Below are 18928 nucleotides of genomic sequence, written 5' to 3'. Positions count from 1 at the left end.
TAAAATATCAAAATACCATATGTACCATAAAAAAAATACCATCAAATTTTTTTACTGGTGAACTACAGCATTTGACTATAGATATGTTTTGTAAACTAAGTGAATAAACATTATTCTATATTGTAGGCTATGTCACTGCCAAAAAGAAAGAAAGATATACAACAGATCAATTTACAAATAAAATGAATATATTGTATAATATATTGTATATTATATTTTAATATATATATATATATATATATATATATATATATATATATATATATAAACCAAAACACCACACTTTAACTAATATATAGTAATATATAGTATAATATATAGTCTAGTATAATATAACATTATTCTGTAAATTACTGTAAAAAAAACAATTTATTATATTATATTGTTCTGTTCTATTCTATTCTGCAAAAACAATGTAAAACACCATGCAGGTGTATCCACAAAAGATCTAATGAATCTGTGAAATGTTTTTGTGAAGCATTAAAATGATGCATAAATCACAAATTGATTCAATAAAACAGATTGCACAGTTTGCTGTAAAGTAAATAAACAGCAACAGCAAAAACTACATTATTTTAAAAAGCTAAATTGTCTTCCCAGTACTGAAAAATGTAGTTAAGTTGGCAGCATCTCATCGCTTGTTCTTCAGCTCCGCTAGGTCTTTATCAAATCACCAACATTAACAGGTTTATGTCCATCACTGCAATTACAACTTCAGCTGGCAGCGAGTCATCCCTGTTGCTTAGGTCAGTAATTACTGTGAAGTTGGGATGTAAATCCATCTCAGTCCAAGAGTAAGTTCATTTGGAAGCCAGCTGAGGCTCCGCTGCTCAGGTAATTATAGTTAAGTGCTTTGCTCTATCACGTAAAGCCGTAGTCAATCACAGCCCAAGCAGGCTGGAAATCAGATCGTCACGGGCAGGCAGTTATATATCATGTGCGATCATCGTATTATATCATGGATGAAGTTGTGGCTCTGCAGAGGACAAGTTCTAAGCGGCAAGAACGGAGCAGTGATATAATAACTGTGGGCTTTGGGATGTGTTCAGATAATCAAAATTAGATTCGAGATTAAATATTCAAGATTCCCAAAGGGAAGTTCACACTTCTCTGATAACGCAAACAATTAAGCCACGCCGAGTGCTCCGATCTGAGGAGGGATATCTGGAATATTAAAACCCAGAGTTTTAACTAGGTCAAATGAGGCACTGGAGAAGCACTGGAGATTAATAAAAATCGTGTTCAGAGATCTTACCTCTCCGCCGGGCTGTCGGGGTCTATGTAAGCAATGAGTGGAGGAGAGGATAGAGTTTCTGTGGCAAAGACTCCTCCCTGCAGCTGGATCCCAAAGCCCATGATGGAGTCGCTGATGAGGGTCACCTCTGTTGTTTCTGTGTGGACCACCTGACCTGCCAGTCCTACAGTACTGGAAGCCAGAGACACTAGAGGAATGAAAAACAGAGGAGAACATGGTCACAAACAGCAGAAAGTTGACCATTCCTGTTCATACAGAAAAGAGAAGCTTGAACATTCTACTAAACTTCTCCTTTGGCCATCAACGTAAGGGAAAAGAAAAAAAAAAAAGTCACACAGGTTTGATAAATCAACCAAATTCTAGTGAACAATCCTTTCAAATGTTTCAAACAGCTCTTATGTGTACATCTCGGAGCAACTTTTCACAGACTAAAAGGCTGTCAAGCCATGCGAGTCTTAGCAGTGACTGAGCTGGATTTGTGCCCTCGCTGCAGATAAGAATTCAATATGCGCGTTAGTATCTTTGGGCCAACTAGGTGCGCTTAGAAATAAGAAAATACACTTTGATATAGAGCTAGTGTATTATATCGCAAATCAGACCACAGGGATTTGGGGAAACTCTTTCAGTAGATGGTACAAATTATGAGGTTGTTAGAACTTCCTTATCTTACGGGTCTGGATCTGAAATTACTATATTAGACAGTACTTAAAAATAGTGGGCTTTGTATATAATATATATTATATATATATAAAAATGTGATAGCAATTTTAATACCACTGCAAAAAATGTATATTCTACTGAATAAACAGTTTTAACAAATGAAATTGTTTGCACCAGCATGATTTCTGACCGCTACCTCTCATATTTTTATATTTTCATTTTCATTTTTTTATTTTATTTATTTTAAGTTTTAATAATGTTATGTTGAGCCACTTTTTAAATAGTTTTTTTATATATATTTCTATTTTCAGTTATAGTCATTTTAGTGTGTCAACTTAAACTTATTTTATTTCAGCTGATTGCCAAGGCAATATTTATTATTATTATTTAACTTTTCTTTATAATTAGTTTATTTATCTTTATATTTTATTTTATTTCAGTGTTATTTCAATTAACAAAAATGATTTTTACTAGTTTTAACACTGCTATCACTAAGCTGATAATTATTTTTTTGCTATAGCAGGTAACCAATAAATAGCCAAAATTAAAATTCTATTTTATTTTGTAAATGAAATTAAGTAAATAAAAAATTAAGAATTACAAAAAAATAAACAGACACAAAAGACACCATTATAATGTGCATTATGAAAAATAGGTTTTAATTCTGACATTTGCTAATGTTTTTAGAAGTGAACTTTCAAATACTATACAACAGAAAAGACATCTAAATTTAAAAATAGGAGAAATGAGCATGCGCTGACATATATGCAATATCGACTGATAACGTTAACTAAAAAAACTGTGTATATCTTATCTATATCTATTAGAAACCCAAACAAGCCTGTGAAAACAGATAAACCCTGTTGTTTTCACCATGCTGATTGAGAGCGTTTAAACCAGCTTACCGAAAAGCAGACAGGCACATAAGCATAACCAATGTGATTTATACTCCGCGATGCACCCCATTTACAATTGTCTATATCAATAAAGTCTCATGGGATACATCTCAATTGCAAAGCCGAATATTGTTACTGGGCGGCAAAAAGACCCAATTTTTCCCAAGCTTACTGACGACATGTTTGTTCGCACTGTGTGCTTTCAAAGAGGCCAGTGAAAATGTGCTCTGACACACGAACGCCCGTCACACCCTTGACTGACCAAGCTTAAACCGTCATCCCAAGCACCAGGGAGCACAGACGGCAACCAAGAGATCTCTTTCCCCATAGACACGTACGGAAATCTGCCTTCGGGTTATCGACCGGCACCAAACCAGGCCTGCCGCATTTTTAAAGAGCCTGTTATACTCGCCAGATCGCTCTACTGTGACCGGAGAGTGAGTCTATCCGAGATTGATGATCCTGCTCATGGGCTAGATTTACCGCACCAGACACCTTTATTGTTTTAAATGTGGTGACCTTTCCTTTTTTATTGGGCGTGAGGGATGGGAAAGGGAGGTTAAGGTGACGCAGATGAGGATAGGACACCTCTTGGATGCGGAAACGCTTTCAGGGACAGGTCTGTGGTGCACATCGATCAACAACCATTTGGGACTCCTCTTGTCTGAAGCACTGAAAATGATACTGACTGGTCTTTTCGCGAACGGCTCAGGGGCCTGCAGACTGTGAAGTGACCCGACAGGGCTTTGTGTGCTTCAGAGTCTTGCTTCGCGAGGCGATTCAGTTAAGTGGTGTCTTCGGTTTGTGGTAGACTTCAAAGGCTCTGACAGACAAGGAAGCACCTGAGGGGTCATCGTCGACATCTCAAAGAATCGCTAGCCAGCTGACTCTCTCTAGCTCATTCGCTTCCACCTCCTCCTCCTCCTTCCTGCGAGAAATCTTCATTTCTGCTTCCCACAGACCAGTGAGTCAGCTGTAACTCGAAATCCTTAGAATGAGTCAGAAGAGTTTTGAAACATCTTTTCTTCGGAAGAGAACAGATTTTGGCAGTTCTAGTGAAATTGGAAAACGCACCTTTGATCTCAAAGCCCTTGAGTTGCGTCATTGATTCTGTCGGCAGGATCTGCTCTAAGCTCTCTCTCTCTCTATATTTATATATATATACGTATACAGACATATACCGCTCTTCAAAAGTCTGGGGTCAGTATGATATTTTTTAAAGAATTAAATGTATTTATTCAGCAAGGAAGCATTAAATTGATCAAAAGTGATAGTAAAGACATTTATAAAATAAACCTTCTATTCCTCAGTATCACAGTTTCACAAAACCACTAAGCAGCACAACTGTTTCCAAACATTGATCATAATAAGAAATATTTCTTGAGCATCAAATCAGAATATTTGACTGATTTCTGAAGAGTAATGGCTGCTGTAAATTCAGGTTTAACATCACAATTAAATAACATTGAAAAAAAGTTTAAAAAGTAATAATAAAAATACTTACTAACATAAAACTTATCATCAGTATTTTATGTATGTATATAGCGTGTAGAATCCTGAAATATATTGACCTGTTCAATTAAAAAGTATAACAATATATGAAACTGACAAAAACAAACCAAAATTTTAAGTAACTTATGGAGTAAAGGAAATAAATATTATTATTTATAAAACCTAAGAAAAAATTATTTCCATAAGAAATGCAAATGGGTCATTTTGAACAATTTACGGAAACTTGGGATAGTGCCAAAAATGTTTTATTATTATTATTATTATTAATAGTAGTAATATATTTCCTGAACCAATGACTAACAAATACATACATTTCTGAGGCTCATATAGAAAATTTGAGAATTATACGGAATTATCAAAAAATGTAAATAATTTTATTGAAAAATAAAAAATCCAAAAATGTATTTCTTTAGGTTTTCTTGAACCCCTTCGTGCATTCTAGAGTTAAAATCGTGCTTATGTGACATCCGTGTGAATACTTTTCATGCAGAGGTCAAAGCGTTGCATGCATTGCGTGTGTTGAAACCCTGAGTCACATAAAAGGAACTTGGGAAGAGGAGTCTCTCAAAATTGTGTATGCCGTAGCCTGACCTGTGTCTTGCAGAAGATACCAGGAGCCTTAATATCCTCAACACTGTCCTTTAATATAATCATATTTTCCACTAGCAGAACGTATTAGCACCTCAACTGACAACTGTATGGAAATCATAAACGAGGACTGTGGGCATTAACCAACAATTAAATTATGCTAATATTCTCCTGGTGAGAAGACACGGAGCTAGTTCGGTCACAGTACATTAAACACAGAGCGGTTTGTTCCGGACCACAGAAACGCAGAGGGGAACTTTAAAATTAGCATGACACCACCTCCAACAGAGGTAAACAAGATTTATAAAAGACATCAGTGAAAGCTTTTTAGAGTAGAGTATCCCCAGCAGGAGAAGAGGAGACAACAGGCTGAATGTGTCTGTTTATGGGGCGTGTGGACAAGACAGATAGTTTCCCCTCACATTCACTGCTTCATTGACTCGGTTTTTGATCTTGCAGTAGACATTTTCCACAAATGGGGAACAATATCATTTTTTTTGTGATAGGAGGTGCTTAACCTTGAAAAAAAATATTGACTGTGAACCTCAGGAGGTCAAACTAATTATTAAATTTTCAGTTTTTCCCTGGTTTTTGTAACATTTCTAGCAATAAAAAAAAAAGAACCAGGAGAGAATAAAATATATGATATATCCATTTTACACGGGGGAAAAAAACCCAAGTGGGTAAAATGGACATTAATATTATAAAAATGATTCATTATTAAATAATAGATTTATTTACATTTATATTAAAAAAGTCAAAATAGTTTTTAAACCCGAAAAACTTTTTAAGTTTTAGAAAATTAAACAGGATTGAACTAAATGGACAAAATGAATAATCAAAATTAAACTGACTATAAAAATATGCCATTATTATTAGTATGTAAGTGAGTGAGTGAGTAAATAAAATGTATAATAATATATAGTAATTAATAATACTGTAAATATATATAAAATATTAATTACATTAATATTATATTAAAATACAGTATTATACAATAGTAAAAAAAAATAAATGGACAAAATGAACAATCAAAAAAGTTAATTAATAATAAATAATTATTATAAAATAGTTATAAAAATATTTGATGTGTTTAAAACTAGCTATGTTGTTTTATTTAGTTTAGATCTCACAACAAAATACATGGAATTTGTCCCTCTAATGCTTTACAAAAAGTAACAGGATAGTGAATTGTACTAGCAAAAAGCGCAGTGGAAAATGGCAGCAGTTTTGTGACCTTCTGTGTTATCGCTCAGTGCGAGGAGATGGCTTGGCATCTCATCCAGACGTGTCATTGCTGTCTGATGGGTGACTTTGCAGCATGCATCTCCCTGCCTCCATCTCTCTCTCTCTCAGATGTGTTGAACAGTGTCTGTGAGCTTTATTCTGTCCCTGTGAGCCAGTGACAGTAAAGGCCTCAGGAGGGACTTTTAACAAACCAGTGCCACTTTGTATGCTAGAAGACGTCACTCAAGCAAAGGCTTGGAATGCTGAATCAGCAGCACAGCATGCAGTGAACCCATCCTCACTCATTTGCCTCTGCGCTATAGTCTGTCAGAACGGATCCTGGGCAGTTGGACTCCTTGATTCGACTGCCACGGCTCTGTGCAGAGCTCTCTGGACAGTGAAATCAAGGTGCTATGCAAATAGGGCTCATTTGGAGCATCAATGAAGTTAATCAAGCTTTAATTAAGCTTTCAATTTGGGTCAGTGAGGCAATGAACAATTTGCTGCCCTCTGAGCTTCATAGCAGTGGGTTGAACCAAGGTGATTGCTGATAAGCAGTGTTGGGCACGTTACTTTAAAAAAGTAATTAGTTATAGTTACTAGTTACTTCTCACAAATAGTAACTGAGTTACATCATTATAAAAGTAACTAATTACCAGGGAAAGTAACTATTGTTACACTTTGTTTTTGTTTTTTTATTCAAATGTCAAATAACTTGGATGCCCCCAATATTAAATGTGTTAAATTCATGAAATGGACACTAAATAGAATAAATTATTATTATAAAACATTGTACATTAATCTATACTATTTTTCTGCTGACACTTAGCATCAGTCAGTCAAGCATTATAATATGATATTATGATAATTTAGCATTATATGATGATAGAACTTTAGTAATTAGAATATCCAAGTATGAATGCATAATGAATGCACAAATGCAGAATGTTGACTGAACTTCGGACAGGTGGTGGTGCTTAAGATATTGTTTGTCATTTAGTGGTTCTATAAAAAAGAGGGAAAAATAAGATAACAAAACTACTACGAATTCTACTACTAATAACATTATAAAACGCACTAAGGATTAATGAGCTGCTGGGTTCATGAATATTAATCACATTGTCTGCATTCGCTCGAATTGATTTGCTGAAATCAAAACAGGGATGATAATTGGTGAGCGCCAGCCAATGAGATTGTCGTTCCGCCGACTAACAGAGACCCCGGCAGTTCTTAAAAGCTGAAGAATTCCAAAGGAACTCCGTTATTTTGACAGGAAAATACAACAAAGAATATCGTTTACATGTAGCACGTCAATTCTGCCTGTTATGAAAGACTCTCTTGCTCTGTATTTTTCTATGCGTGTGTGAGACAACGCGATGGCAAGTCGTGCGCTAGAGTTTATGGTATGTCTCAGCTACACTGCGCATCCATTCAGATGAACTGAAAAAGAAAATAATATTATAATAAATTATAGTAACGCTGCATTTTATTGTCAGTAAAGGTAACGGCGTTGTAACGGGGGAAACAGTAATTCGTTTGATTACTCGTTACTGAAAAAAATAATGCCATTAGTAACGCCGTTTATTAATAACGCCGTTATTCCCATCACTGCTGATAAGCTGCTAATATTCAGTCGCATTTTTGGGCAATTATCAATTTAAAACTGATACGATTTCAAGCATTTTAGAAAAAGGTCATGAAAAACATGATCTTAAAAAAAGTCAAGCGTGTCCAAATTAGTGGGGCTTTTTTTTTTTTTAGTTATTTTATTATTTATAGAGTCTTGTAGTTTTTTTTCTTCCATATTTTTAATTAATTTATTTTATATTTTCAGTTTTAATTTTAGTTTAAGTTTTAGTATTTTTCTTATTTGCTCTTTTAATTTTTATTTATATTTTTAAGTTTTTTAAGGTTTCATCTAAGAAAGTTTTAGTAATTTTTTGTAATTTTGTTATGTGATTGTGTATCTATCTATCTAATTTAAAGTTTTTTTTAAGTTTAGGTTTATATCTAATATCTATGGTATATTTAGCTTTAATTTAAATACTGAAATTTTTCAAAGTTTTACTTTTTGTTTTACTTAACACTTAACAGGCAGCTGGTTTCCCAACATGACCAGATGAAAATTAGCAGACTAGCCTGACTGGGTTAGGAGACAAACCAGCAAACCTGCTTAGGCTGGTCTAAGGTGTTTTTTTAAAAGGAATACAAACTATTTACAGGACGAAAGCATATGTCTGCTGCATTTGCCTTTGCCTTTTTAATGGCAAATATTGTCTATTATGATATGATCCCACTCTAGTGTGCTGCTCTGACTAAGCGTGTTTCATGAGTTAGAGTAAAATCATAGCTGAGGAAAAACTCAATACAGCTATTACAGACCCTTTATGAAATCATTTTTCTAAACAAACGGCGTCTTTGAGGGGCCATGCACATGCTCGTGGCAGTAAAACTGAAAATAAATTTGTGTAATAGATGAGATGCTCTGTTTCTGTGCGGCAGGTGTATTTGCCAAACACAAGTGGTGAGCAACGCGGTAGGAGAAGCTATTAACCGTGATGTTCAGAACAAATGCAGCCAAGTCATAGTAAATTAAACACTTCAAAGTCAGATAAAAAATGGACAGTTAAATTACAGTTAAAAAGTGTTTTGCCATTTTAAAAGACAGTCTCAAATCCCAGTTAAATGAGACAACTAAGCAAGCCATTTGTTAAGGGATTTCATATCTGTGGCGCTACTAAAACCTCGCTATGTTCATTCAAACAATTTGAAATGTCAACCTCTGGCTCAACCGCTGACATAATTTCAGGACAAGAAAGATGAGGCATTAGAAGTGCTTTGGAGACCTGTTTGGAAACAATCATTATTGTAATTCTAATGGTGCCACAGTGTTATGTTAGTATTATTTATATACGTTCAGGAGAAAATGCGCGCATGCTGAACGTAAACAACACTGATTACGTTCTGGGGAATGCGCACACATGCATCGTGATACTCTCAAAATAAGACGGTAACTCGGGGGGAGAAGAATTGTTGAATAAATTGTTATTTTTGATTTCTTTGCGCACAAAAAGTATTCTCGTAGCTTCGAGAGCTTCAAGTTGAGCCACTGATGTCACATGGGCTGTTTTACCGATGTCCTTGCTACGTTTCTGGGTCAAGGAACATTGCAGTTGCATTGCAGTCTATGCAGGGTCAGAGAGCTGCCAGATTTCATCAATAATATCTTGATTTGTGTTCTGAAGATGAACGAAGGTCTTGCGGGTTTGGAACGACATGAGGGTGAGTAATGAATGACAGAATTTTCATTTTGGGGTGAACTATCCCTTTAAACCTGCATTGCATATATTTAATTGAATCATAGCCTTTGTGAATTCACAATAGCATTATGCTTTATTACGATTTTTAAATGGGATTAATATATCATGCAGCCTTGGAAAATGGTCTAATAATGCATTTCATGGATTCTTGTCCATGGAATGCGCCACTTTTGTTATTTTGCCGGTTACTCGACACAGGCAAAATGCAATTGAGGATTTATTTATTTTATTTTTTTATAATCAAGTACTCAAATTGAATCGAGGAATTTTGACAGCCCTATTATATTAATTAATATCTTAAATTAATTTTATTTTTAGATAAGGTTTTCTACAGCATGTGTCCAAACTCCACTTCCTCTAACATCTACAGCAAATAACCAAGCAGCAACAAAAAGCAAACTGAAAAACAAGTCGGCTACTGAAAGTTAGCGTGAACGCGGTCAGCAGTGTGGGCAGCTGATTAACCATTTTTCCAGTGCCAACATTTGCTTATTGGTCTTGTTGACAAAGCCCGCAGATAACAACCCCACGCGGTATGAAAGCGTGGTCGGGTAATTATCTCCGGCAGAGGCGGCGACTGCGACGGCGACACTGCTCGGTTGAAGGATATGAAATATCTTTCAGGATCTAATTACTGGGTAGCCAGAGGTGTAATTTCCCTCTTTCGCTTGGCGTCTTCAGATATGGGAAGAGAATGCTGAATGTGTTCACTTCAGGTAAGTGCTATCACACTCGCTGATCTTATTCAGATTCAGAGCCCAGCCGTGTAGAGGAAAAGCAGGAAGGATAGGAACCATGTGCAAGAGGTCTGAAGGTACAGATAAAGCCAGACTATCATAGCAGAGACGGGAAGAATAATAGACGTATGGCCTTTCTTTAATACCAAGCGACCTCTACGCATTTATGTTGGAGTTTTATTGCTTTCGTTGCTTTCAGCGGCTTGACCAAGTTTCTCTTTGCACAATTGCATGCGCTTAGCATAATGTGGCATTTATAAAGGTTTGTTTCTGAATTACCGTGGGCGGTACTTTCAACCTCCTGACTTCTGTTTTGCACAACGAATGGCAAAGGCAGCTATAAAGATTTGAAAGCTAATATTAAAGTCAAGACAAGTCTTCGGCCAGAGCCTGCATGGAGGTGCTGATACATTAGAGAAGTTTTACAGGAAATCAATAACCAAGCCTTATTCTGTTTACTTCAGCCATTCTGATAAAAACGAAAGGTTTTAAAGAATGAATCAAAGTGGAACTAGCCAAAGATTGATGGTAAATCTCTTGTAGAGAGGATAAAAACCTATGAAGAACATCTACTTATTCAATGTACTATACAGAGCAATAAAGAAGGTCTTTGTGGTATTTGAAGGATGGCAAAGTACTAAAAATAGTACTTTAAAATGTGTCTCAAGACCCTTTTCCTTTCAGTTGCATTCCATAAAGCTATTTGAAAAGAATGCATCTAACTGCATGTGAAAGCTTTCAAGCTTCAAAAAGGATGCGGAAGCACAATAAAAGCATCATAGAAGTGGTCCATACAATGGACTGGGTGAGTAATTCGAATGGAATTGAAGTAGCTATTCATTGGAAGGAAAGTTGTTTTGAGTTAGATTTGAATGATCCAGTTTACAAAACCGATTAATTCATTCTCAAAATTATTTCATTTCTTGAGACGACTCAGTGATCCAGTTGCAGCAATTAACTCCTCACTGGAGGTGAAGATCAGTGAATAATGAGATGAATCAAGTCGATGTCTTGCTCACAAAGCTGTCACTTTTATGGTGCTTTTGCATTCAGTTTGAAGCCACAGAAGAAAGTAAGCCATAAAAATAGTGTTAATTTAGTCTTAGTCTGATGTCAAGTTTACTTTTTAGTTGTCATATTTTGTCAACCTTGTCCTGTTTTTGTTTAGTTTTGTTCAGGTATTGCACTTTCACCAATAAGCACAAAGCAACAGAATGTGAACTCATACACATGGTTTATTTTACCTCATCTAGTGTAGTGATTTATTATAGGCTATTTAATATATAAATGAATATCAATGACTTATATATGCACTCTCTCTGTCTACATAATGAAAACTGGTAAAACGGTGAAATTCCTAATAGTAATTCCAATAATTCCAAATTGGAGAATACACACAGAATACACTGAATTACACTTTCATTTAAGCCGAATCTCTCACATGGAGATCTCTGAACTTCAGCTTACTGGTTTGTCAGTGTTTGGATCATCATCTACACTTCTGTAATGAAGAGTGAGCGCATGCACATGGTTGCCAGATTGCAGAAAATGTATCCTTTTAACAGAGAAGTTCTGATTTGGGGATTTGAACTCTTCTTATCTGGCAACCGCACACATGAAAGCTCTCATAGTAGAAACATGTACAGTAGTCTGCAATAATATTTTGTTTCCTTTTTTTCGTTGAAAATAAAAAGGAGATTTTTGTATAGTTTTTATTTTTAAAAAAAGTCTCGGCTCGTCTTTTATTGTCAACGATATTGCATGTAGTTATAGTCATAGTTAGCGTTTATTGACCTTATTGTCATCTTGTCATTGTCTTGATTTAGTCGTGGGAAAGAAGCCTGTCAAAGAACATTTTTTTGTCATAGTTTTCATTAATGAAATGAACATAACATAAAAATTTGGAATGACATGGGGTGAGTAAATTAATTTACATTTTTGGGTGAACTATCCCTTTAAGAATGAGGCCTCTTTTTGAATTGTGTGGAATGTTTTGTTCTTGATCGAAAGATCGATCCCTATTAGGTATCAGAACATTCAACACGACTGCATCAAACATACTTGAGCTCTTGTAGTCTTTCTTCTTCAGTTTGCGTCTCATCATGGTGCCGCGGGGACTTGTGGGATACATGGTGCGAGGCAGCGTGTTCATGTTGAGTGAGCTCAGACTGTAGGCACTCATGGAGGTGGGAGAGAAGGATGAACCCAGAGCTGTGTAGGAAAAAGAGAGAGGAATGTTTTAGCAAAACTCTCATTATCAACTCTCAATGACTCATTTCAAAACCTCGTATATTTAGTATATAAAGTTCAATTTTGCTTTGTAGAATGCTTCTGTTTTACATTTTTTCCTCATTTAAAACAACAATTTGAGCAAAAATCCAACATAAACTTCACAATGTCTTAGTATTTGGTATGTCTCTCTTGATCATGATCATGATCATCATCTTCAGCATGATTTGATATGATCCAAAGAACATCTTGAGTTTCTTTGGAAGAACAACATCTGACCATCTGTACAAAATCACATGATCAATCTCACAAATCTACCTAGATTAGTGACCTAGAGTTTATTCATTTGATGTTTTAACCATGTTTAAACCCCATATTTTCAACTGAACTTTCGAACCCCACTGTATCTTAACATTTTCTAATAACAGGTGCAGGAAACGAGAACCATGGTTTGTCACCAGTCGAGGAAATGCACAAAACAACTCATTAAAGCTCTACAGACTGCGCCCTCATCTTTGACACTGCGTGAACGATGGTAAATCTTCAAAGCACATCTCTAAAAATACTCCCCAATGCCTAAAAGCCACTTCTTATCACAGAACAATGGCTAAGAACCAAATCACAGTTCATACTGATCAGATAAAGAGCTTCAAAGCAGTTTTTAGCACTTGCAAAAAAAAAAAAAACTGGCAGAATGTTACTACTCCAAAAGAAATATGTTTTATTTGGCTGGGACACTGGCGACGCTGAAAACATGGCAGGATTAGAGCAGATTACAGTCTTATTTCTACAGTTTGTCTGCTCTTGGCAAATGAAAGGACATTCTGCTTTCCTCTCTCTCTATTTTTTTTTAAAAGCCATTAAACCATGTACAGCTTTAAGAGCCATAATGAGGCCTTCTGGTCCACTTGTGTATTGTATAGGATGAGCTTTTCCTAATCCAAACATTAAGGAGTTAATGTCCAGCAAATGCGGCCTAATTTGTCTTTAGGGAAAAAGAAAACAGCGGCTTAACCAATACAACTCTCAGGGGAGTTTTGCTCTTTCACGCAAATCAAGGACACATCTTCCAGAGATGGAAAAAGCCTTTGAACTCCCATAACCAAGGGGGATATATAATCCAGGAATAAAAAAGGAGACTGTGACTAAAAAGTATTGATGGAATGACAGTAAATTATGTGAAGCCACCAGCACTGAAGTGCCCGCGGCATCTTTACGACCCTCCTGAATGGAGAATTTGAGACATGACTGTGAAGGTGAGAAAAGGTGCCGCAAGCGATTTTAGCAGTGTTGCAAACTTTGCAAAATTCAATCATACGTGTGATATAAGTGAAAAGCAGTTCAGACGCTTGAGGTTTAAAGGTCGCTGTACCATTGGTTGCTACAGGGGTTTTTAAACTGCAGTCAGCAAAATGTTTAGGGGTCTGCAAAAACAATTTTTTTTTAGGGTTGTCAGAATTCATATGCAAGTTTAAATTAGCTAAATTAACTATATATACACACACACATATCAATTATATCTAATTTTTTAGATTAATTATATATGTTTACTAAAATATTAAAACAAAATCTAATAAATGTAAAAAAATCTAATAAATATTTAAAAAAGAAAAATATAAAAACTTTATTTAAAAGTTTATACAGCTACAGTACTATTCCTCTAAAAGTGTGTAGAAAACAACATTGTCTTTATAGCATGAAAGTATATTATGACGTTTTATCACATAAAATTGGTATAAATTGGTCTTTATAGATGAAATTATATGTCTGTTATATTTTAAGAAAGGAGTTCTTCACAAGTTGATCAACCCACTTTGGGGTCCTTGGCATCAAAACGTGTAATTGCTCACTTACATAAAGCTAAACTACACTAAACTTTGCTTTCTTAAACAATCTGTTACGTTTCCTCTAATTGCCAACTCTCGTTGAAAGTGAACAACTTCCAGTTGATTTAATGCTGCAAACCGTTGTCAGTGTAAACGAACAAGCACAGGTCATCTCTAACTGCCTCACAGTGCCCTTGAAGCGCTCAGAGCACCAACAAAAGAGATCGATAAAGCCCTGATGGCTGGAATTTATAGTAATGAGTCTGTATAATCAAATCAGACTCTGTAAGGCCACTGAAAGAGGAAAAGCATGACCTAAAACATAAATGAGAAGTGCTTTTGTGGCGAATGACAATCCTCCAATCTTATCAGCCAATTAGAGAGGGAATCTAAGGCCTCGGGATATCAATTATCATTGACTACATGTCCCAGAATGTATTTGAGACTTTGAATTCCACCCATGACCGCACAGGGAGAAACGGTCAGGTCACGTTGCGAGAATGTCAATAGTGCAATATCGCTTCCTTAACAAGGATTATGTTACACATCCCCCAAAGAATGGCACCACAAAGGTGTCCTCTGGATTCACTGTGTATCTTCTGCACAACAAAAACCACACAAGTCTCCCTGAATGGCTCGGCGCTCGTCTGGCTTTGTACAGAGACTCTGAGCTTTTCCGTAATGTGCTCTCGCCTCTGGTAGAATAGAGCTCAGCTACACCCACAGATGGAGAATAAAGGCCAGATATAATACGGAGGAAGAGAGAGAAAAACTGTCTTTAGCCTCAGCATAGTTTAGAGACAAGGAAACAGCCGGGGAACAAATTAGTTCTGCTCTGTTTTCCAAAAAGATCAAATAAAATACACTAAAAAAGACAAAAACAAAAACAGACTTATCAAATAAAGCACAAAGGAGACATTCGAAAGAATGCAGTCCTGTATTGCATATCACATTCCCCTGGACGCCAAGGTTGTGGGTTCGATTCCCCCAAAATATATGACTTAAACTGATTAAAAAAATGTATGTGTGTGTTTCTCTGTTTGTGTGTAAGTTGCTTTGTAAAATACCAAAAAATAATAATATATAAAATAAAGAAGTGCAATCATTATTTAAATATAACTTTACATCGTTCATCTTCAGCAATGTTACTGAATCTTCACTACCTTTGGATGTCGCTGCTCATTTGCAAAAGTTGAATACTGTCCAACTGGGCAACAGTTTTTTTTTGCTCATGTGGCATTAAATAGCCAAATCTCATTGAAAATATATGAGACTTGAGTTTTTATTAAACAATGAAAATGAAAATCAACCTGGTAATATGGAAATTATAAAGCCAAAACCCATAAAAGAATGGAACAAATCAGTTTATCAGTGATACAAGGAGTGATACAAGAGGATGAGGATGAAGGAGAAGGGAAGGAACATTACGGGGGTTGTTTGGAGAGGTTTTCTGCTTGTTCTGGCTGCGGGACTGGTCGGGGTGGTAGGTGTTATAGTGTTGATAGGGAAGGAAGTTGCTGTTGTTGTTGGTTCCGGATTCCCAGGGCAATGGCCGGTTACTCCTCTGCACCTTGACTGACCACACGGAGAGGACAGAGAGAGGGAGGACGTGAGCAGGAAGAAACATACAACACCACACAAATGCCAGTGTACAACAGATATAAGATAAAACATACAAGGAGAGACATTTTTCAAACTGCGATTAAACCTGGAACAAAAATACTATGGTTAAAAATAAGCCTAGTTTAACACTGTTTAATGAAGGGTTATTTTGTCTGCATTGTGATTGGGCTTTCTTCATACAGGAAGTACAAACATGAACAAAAACAAGCACAAGTAAAACAAGATATATACCAAATATTTGTTGCAAGGATAGTTTACTAAAATGTGAAAAGTTATGCTGTTCCAAACCTGTATGACTTGAAGGAAATGGGTCAAAAAATAAAATTAAATTAAATTTTTGAGGCGAATTATACCTCTAAGAAATGTTCTAGGTCGAAACAACAATGTCACAAATAATGTAGATCTCATCATAAGCACAGGTAAAGAAAAGAGACAAGCACAAGTTATTAATAATAATAATAATAATAATAATAATAGGGAAAATTTGGAGGGATAGTTCATTGTAAAGTTAAAATGTTTGGTGTTCTAAACTTGTATGACTTACTTTCTTCTGCATAACACAAATGAAACATGTTTTAACCATTTAATAAAATCAATGGGACTACAAAATTATAAAATTAAATAAAAAAATAAAATAATATAAAAATGTATCCCTTTAATGAATGTTCTAGGTTGAAGCAACCAGTGTCTCAAATAATGCAAACCTCACCAAAAATTCACCTGCAAGCAACAAAACAGCATCTTCTGAGCCTTTTGGACTTTCATATTGAACAAGCAGACAATATCTGCAGTAGCAGGCACAAAGAATCAAAAAACAAGCACTCACATAGCAAGGTCTTAAATAACCAACAGCTAGTGCTCCCCTCAAAGCGTCCTCGTAGGAATACACAACTATGGTCAGCGGCATTGATCATTTTCTATTTTGGCTCCTTTCTGTTTCACAGTTAATTTTAGCAGTATGTTTGCTGTGTTTTCAAACACACAAGCTGGAAAGAGAGATTACAAAAGCAGTCTGAGAGAGATGAGAGGCAAACTGGAGGGCAACGGCTGCAGAGGCGATTAGACAGGAAAGAGAGTCGGTGAGAGGTGAAGGAGGAGTGTGTTTTTGTGTAAGGCAGGAAACCAGGGATCCATCATCACGATAGCATCAAACAGCAGCACAGGGTTGAAAGACAGTGAAGAATCCACTGAGATCGTAGGTAATCAGGCCTGAACAGATGAGAGCCATTACTTCTACAATTATGTGTGTGTGGGAAATAAAGAGAGAGATTGTTCATAAATCATAGAGAGAAGAGGTGCAAATGAAAATATGATGGGTGTGTTTGCAGGCATTAATGTAGAAACTCTATACCAAGGGTGTCAACAAAAGAAAATAATCATGATTAATCTCAAAATTTTCTCTAATCAATTTCAAGTTTTGATTCACTTAATTGAATTTAAGTTATATAATATATTTGAATGTTGTAAAATATAATTTATACATGGCATACATATTTGGACATATTTAACATGCTCTATAAGCATTTTTTTTTTATATAGTTAATACAATATGTATTCACTATACCAGGGCTGTCAACTATTAAAATATTTACAATAAATCACAATGTTTTCCATTCATTTGAATCATATTTTATGTTTTTTTTTTTTTTTCTTGTATGTTCAAAATTCATTGATTCATTGATTGATTCATATTATGCATATTATAAATAACAATTACACACACACACACACACACACACACACAACTGGTCATCACAGGAATTAATTATCTAATATACTATAAATATATTAAAATATAAAATAATTAAAATATATTAAAACTGTTATTTTCAATTGCAATAATATTTCATAACATTACTGTTTTGGTCAAATAAATTCAGCCTTGATGATCATAAGATAATTTTTAAAATCATAAAAACAATTAGGTTAGTAGTATATATAACATTTTGTCGTATATTGTACACTTTTCTAATATGAATTATATTGTACAAATTATCAACCACATTATACATGTATAGTGTATAAGTGCTTATATACAGAATGTATAATATACACTCTGTAGTGTGCACTTGTAAAATGTACTACAACAAACAACATGCACATGGCAGTCCAGCGAACAGATTGTGTTCAGTGTTTGCATCAGAAACAAGCAGGGACTGGCCTGGAGGGATAATATTTATGTTTTCATCAGTAGATTCAGATGTTTTCAGTGACACACACACTGCCGCCCACGGAAGCCCACCAAACTGATGTCGTGAATGCATGAGTATACGGTGACAAGGTAGAAAGCGTCTATGCACTGCATACGTGTGTTGTGGTGTCAGCCAGCTGTCTGGTGCTGTGATGTTTCCGGCATTAGCCAGCTGTCTGGAGTTTCACAGCGGCTGGCATTTAGATCTGTGTTAGTGAAGAACGCTTCACTGCACTAAATCTGTTTGAGCTGAGGAAATAGACTACACGTCTGTGTGTGTGTGTGAACTGCGTAGTGGACGTGCCTCTGCATAGTAATGCCAGAAGCCTGACATGCCAGAAGACGTGTGCGGCTCTTCACGGGAATCAGGAGTGAGCTCCGTCCATTCAATGTGTTTGGATGGTGCTCTAAACTCAATTTCCTTCCCTTAAGAGCCAATCAAGACGCCTCCCACCAGCTGACCCGAGGGTCACTTCATTGTTTTCTAATGCGGGGCCTCTGAAAACCCCTAACAGTGAGCTACAGGATGCATTAGTATGCTGTGCGGGTTCACTTTTATTTATGTGCTCAGGGCTCAGGGTTTATTCCATGTTCTTATTAAGTTCATAGCATATTGGTCGCACAGCCACTGACCTTGTGGACGTTCTGCAAAATAATTCAATTTGTCAATATGATTTGTTTTTTTTACTCAGTGAAGGGCATAAGCAGAACATCTGTACGGTACATATATGATGTGTTTTTGACCAAAGAGATCAGTAAACTACTCTAATAAAATATTAATAAAAAAGTATTAAAGGGGACATCGGATGCCCATTTTCTGCAAGTTGGTATGACTCTTTAGACTCTGCAACATACTTTGGTTAA

General features: G+C 35.8%; 1 protein-coding gene across 13 annotated transcripts in view; it reads right to left on the bottom strand.

Moving 5' to 3' along the window:
• grip1 (glutamate receptor interacting protein 1) overlaps window positions 1-18928 on the bottom strand; it is a 281122-nt gene that overhangs the window by 38030 nt on the left and 224164 nt on the right. For 10 of the 13 annotated variants that reach the window (XR_009270749.1, XM_058773059.1, XM_058773060.1 and 7 more), the window contains 3 exons: window positions 15679-15825; window positions 12257-12406; window positions 1256-1442 (listed from right to left, as the gene is read on the bottom strand). Coding sequence is in view for 12 of the 13 variants with exons in the window: in XM_058773059.1 (XP_058629042.1) it covers window positions 1256-1442; window positions 12257-12406; window positions 15679-15825 (484 nt within the window). In the remaining variant the exon portion in view is untranslated. The remainder of the gene's footprint in view (window positions 1-1255; window positions 1443-12256; window positions 12407-15678; window positions 15826-18928) is intronic. The other 3 variants (XM_058773067.1, XM_058773069.1, XM_058773070.1) reach the window with 1 other exon arrangement.

The sequence above is a fragment of the Onychostoma macrolepis genome, chromosome 04 (assembly GCF_012432095.1).
Source record: "Onychostoma macrolepis isolate SWU-2019 chromosome 04, ASM1243209v1, whole genome shotgun sequence".
NCBI lineage: Eukaryota > Metazoa > Chordata > Actinopteri > Cypriniformes > Cyprinidae > Onychostoma > Onychostoma macrolepis.
The sequence above is the reverse complement of the archived record's forward strand: the minus strand, read 5'-3'. Positions and strand labels throughout refer to the sequence as shown.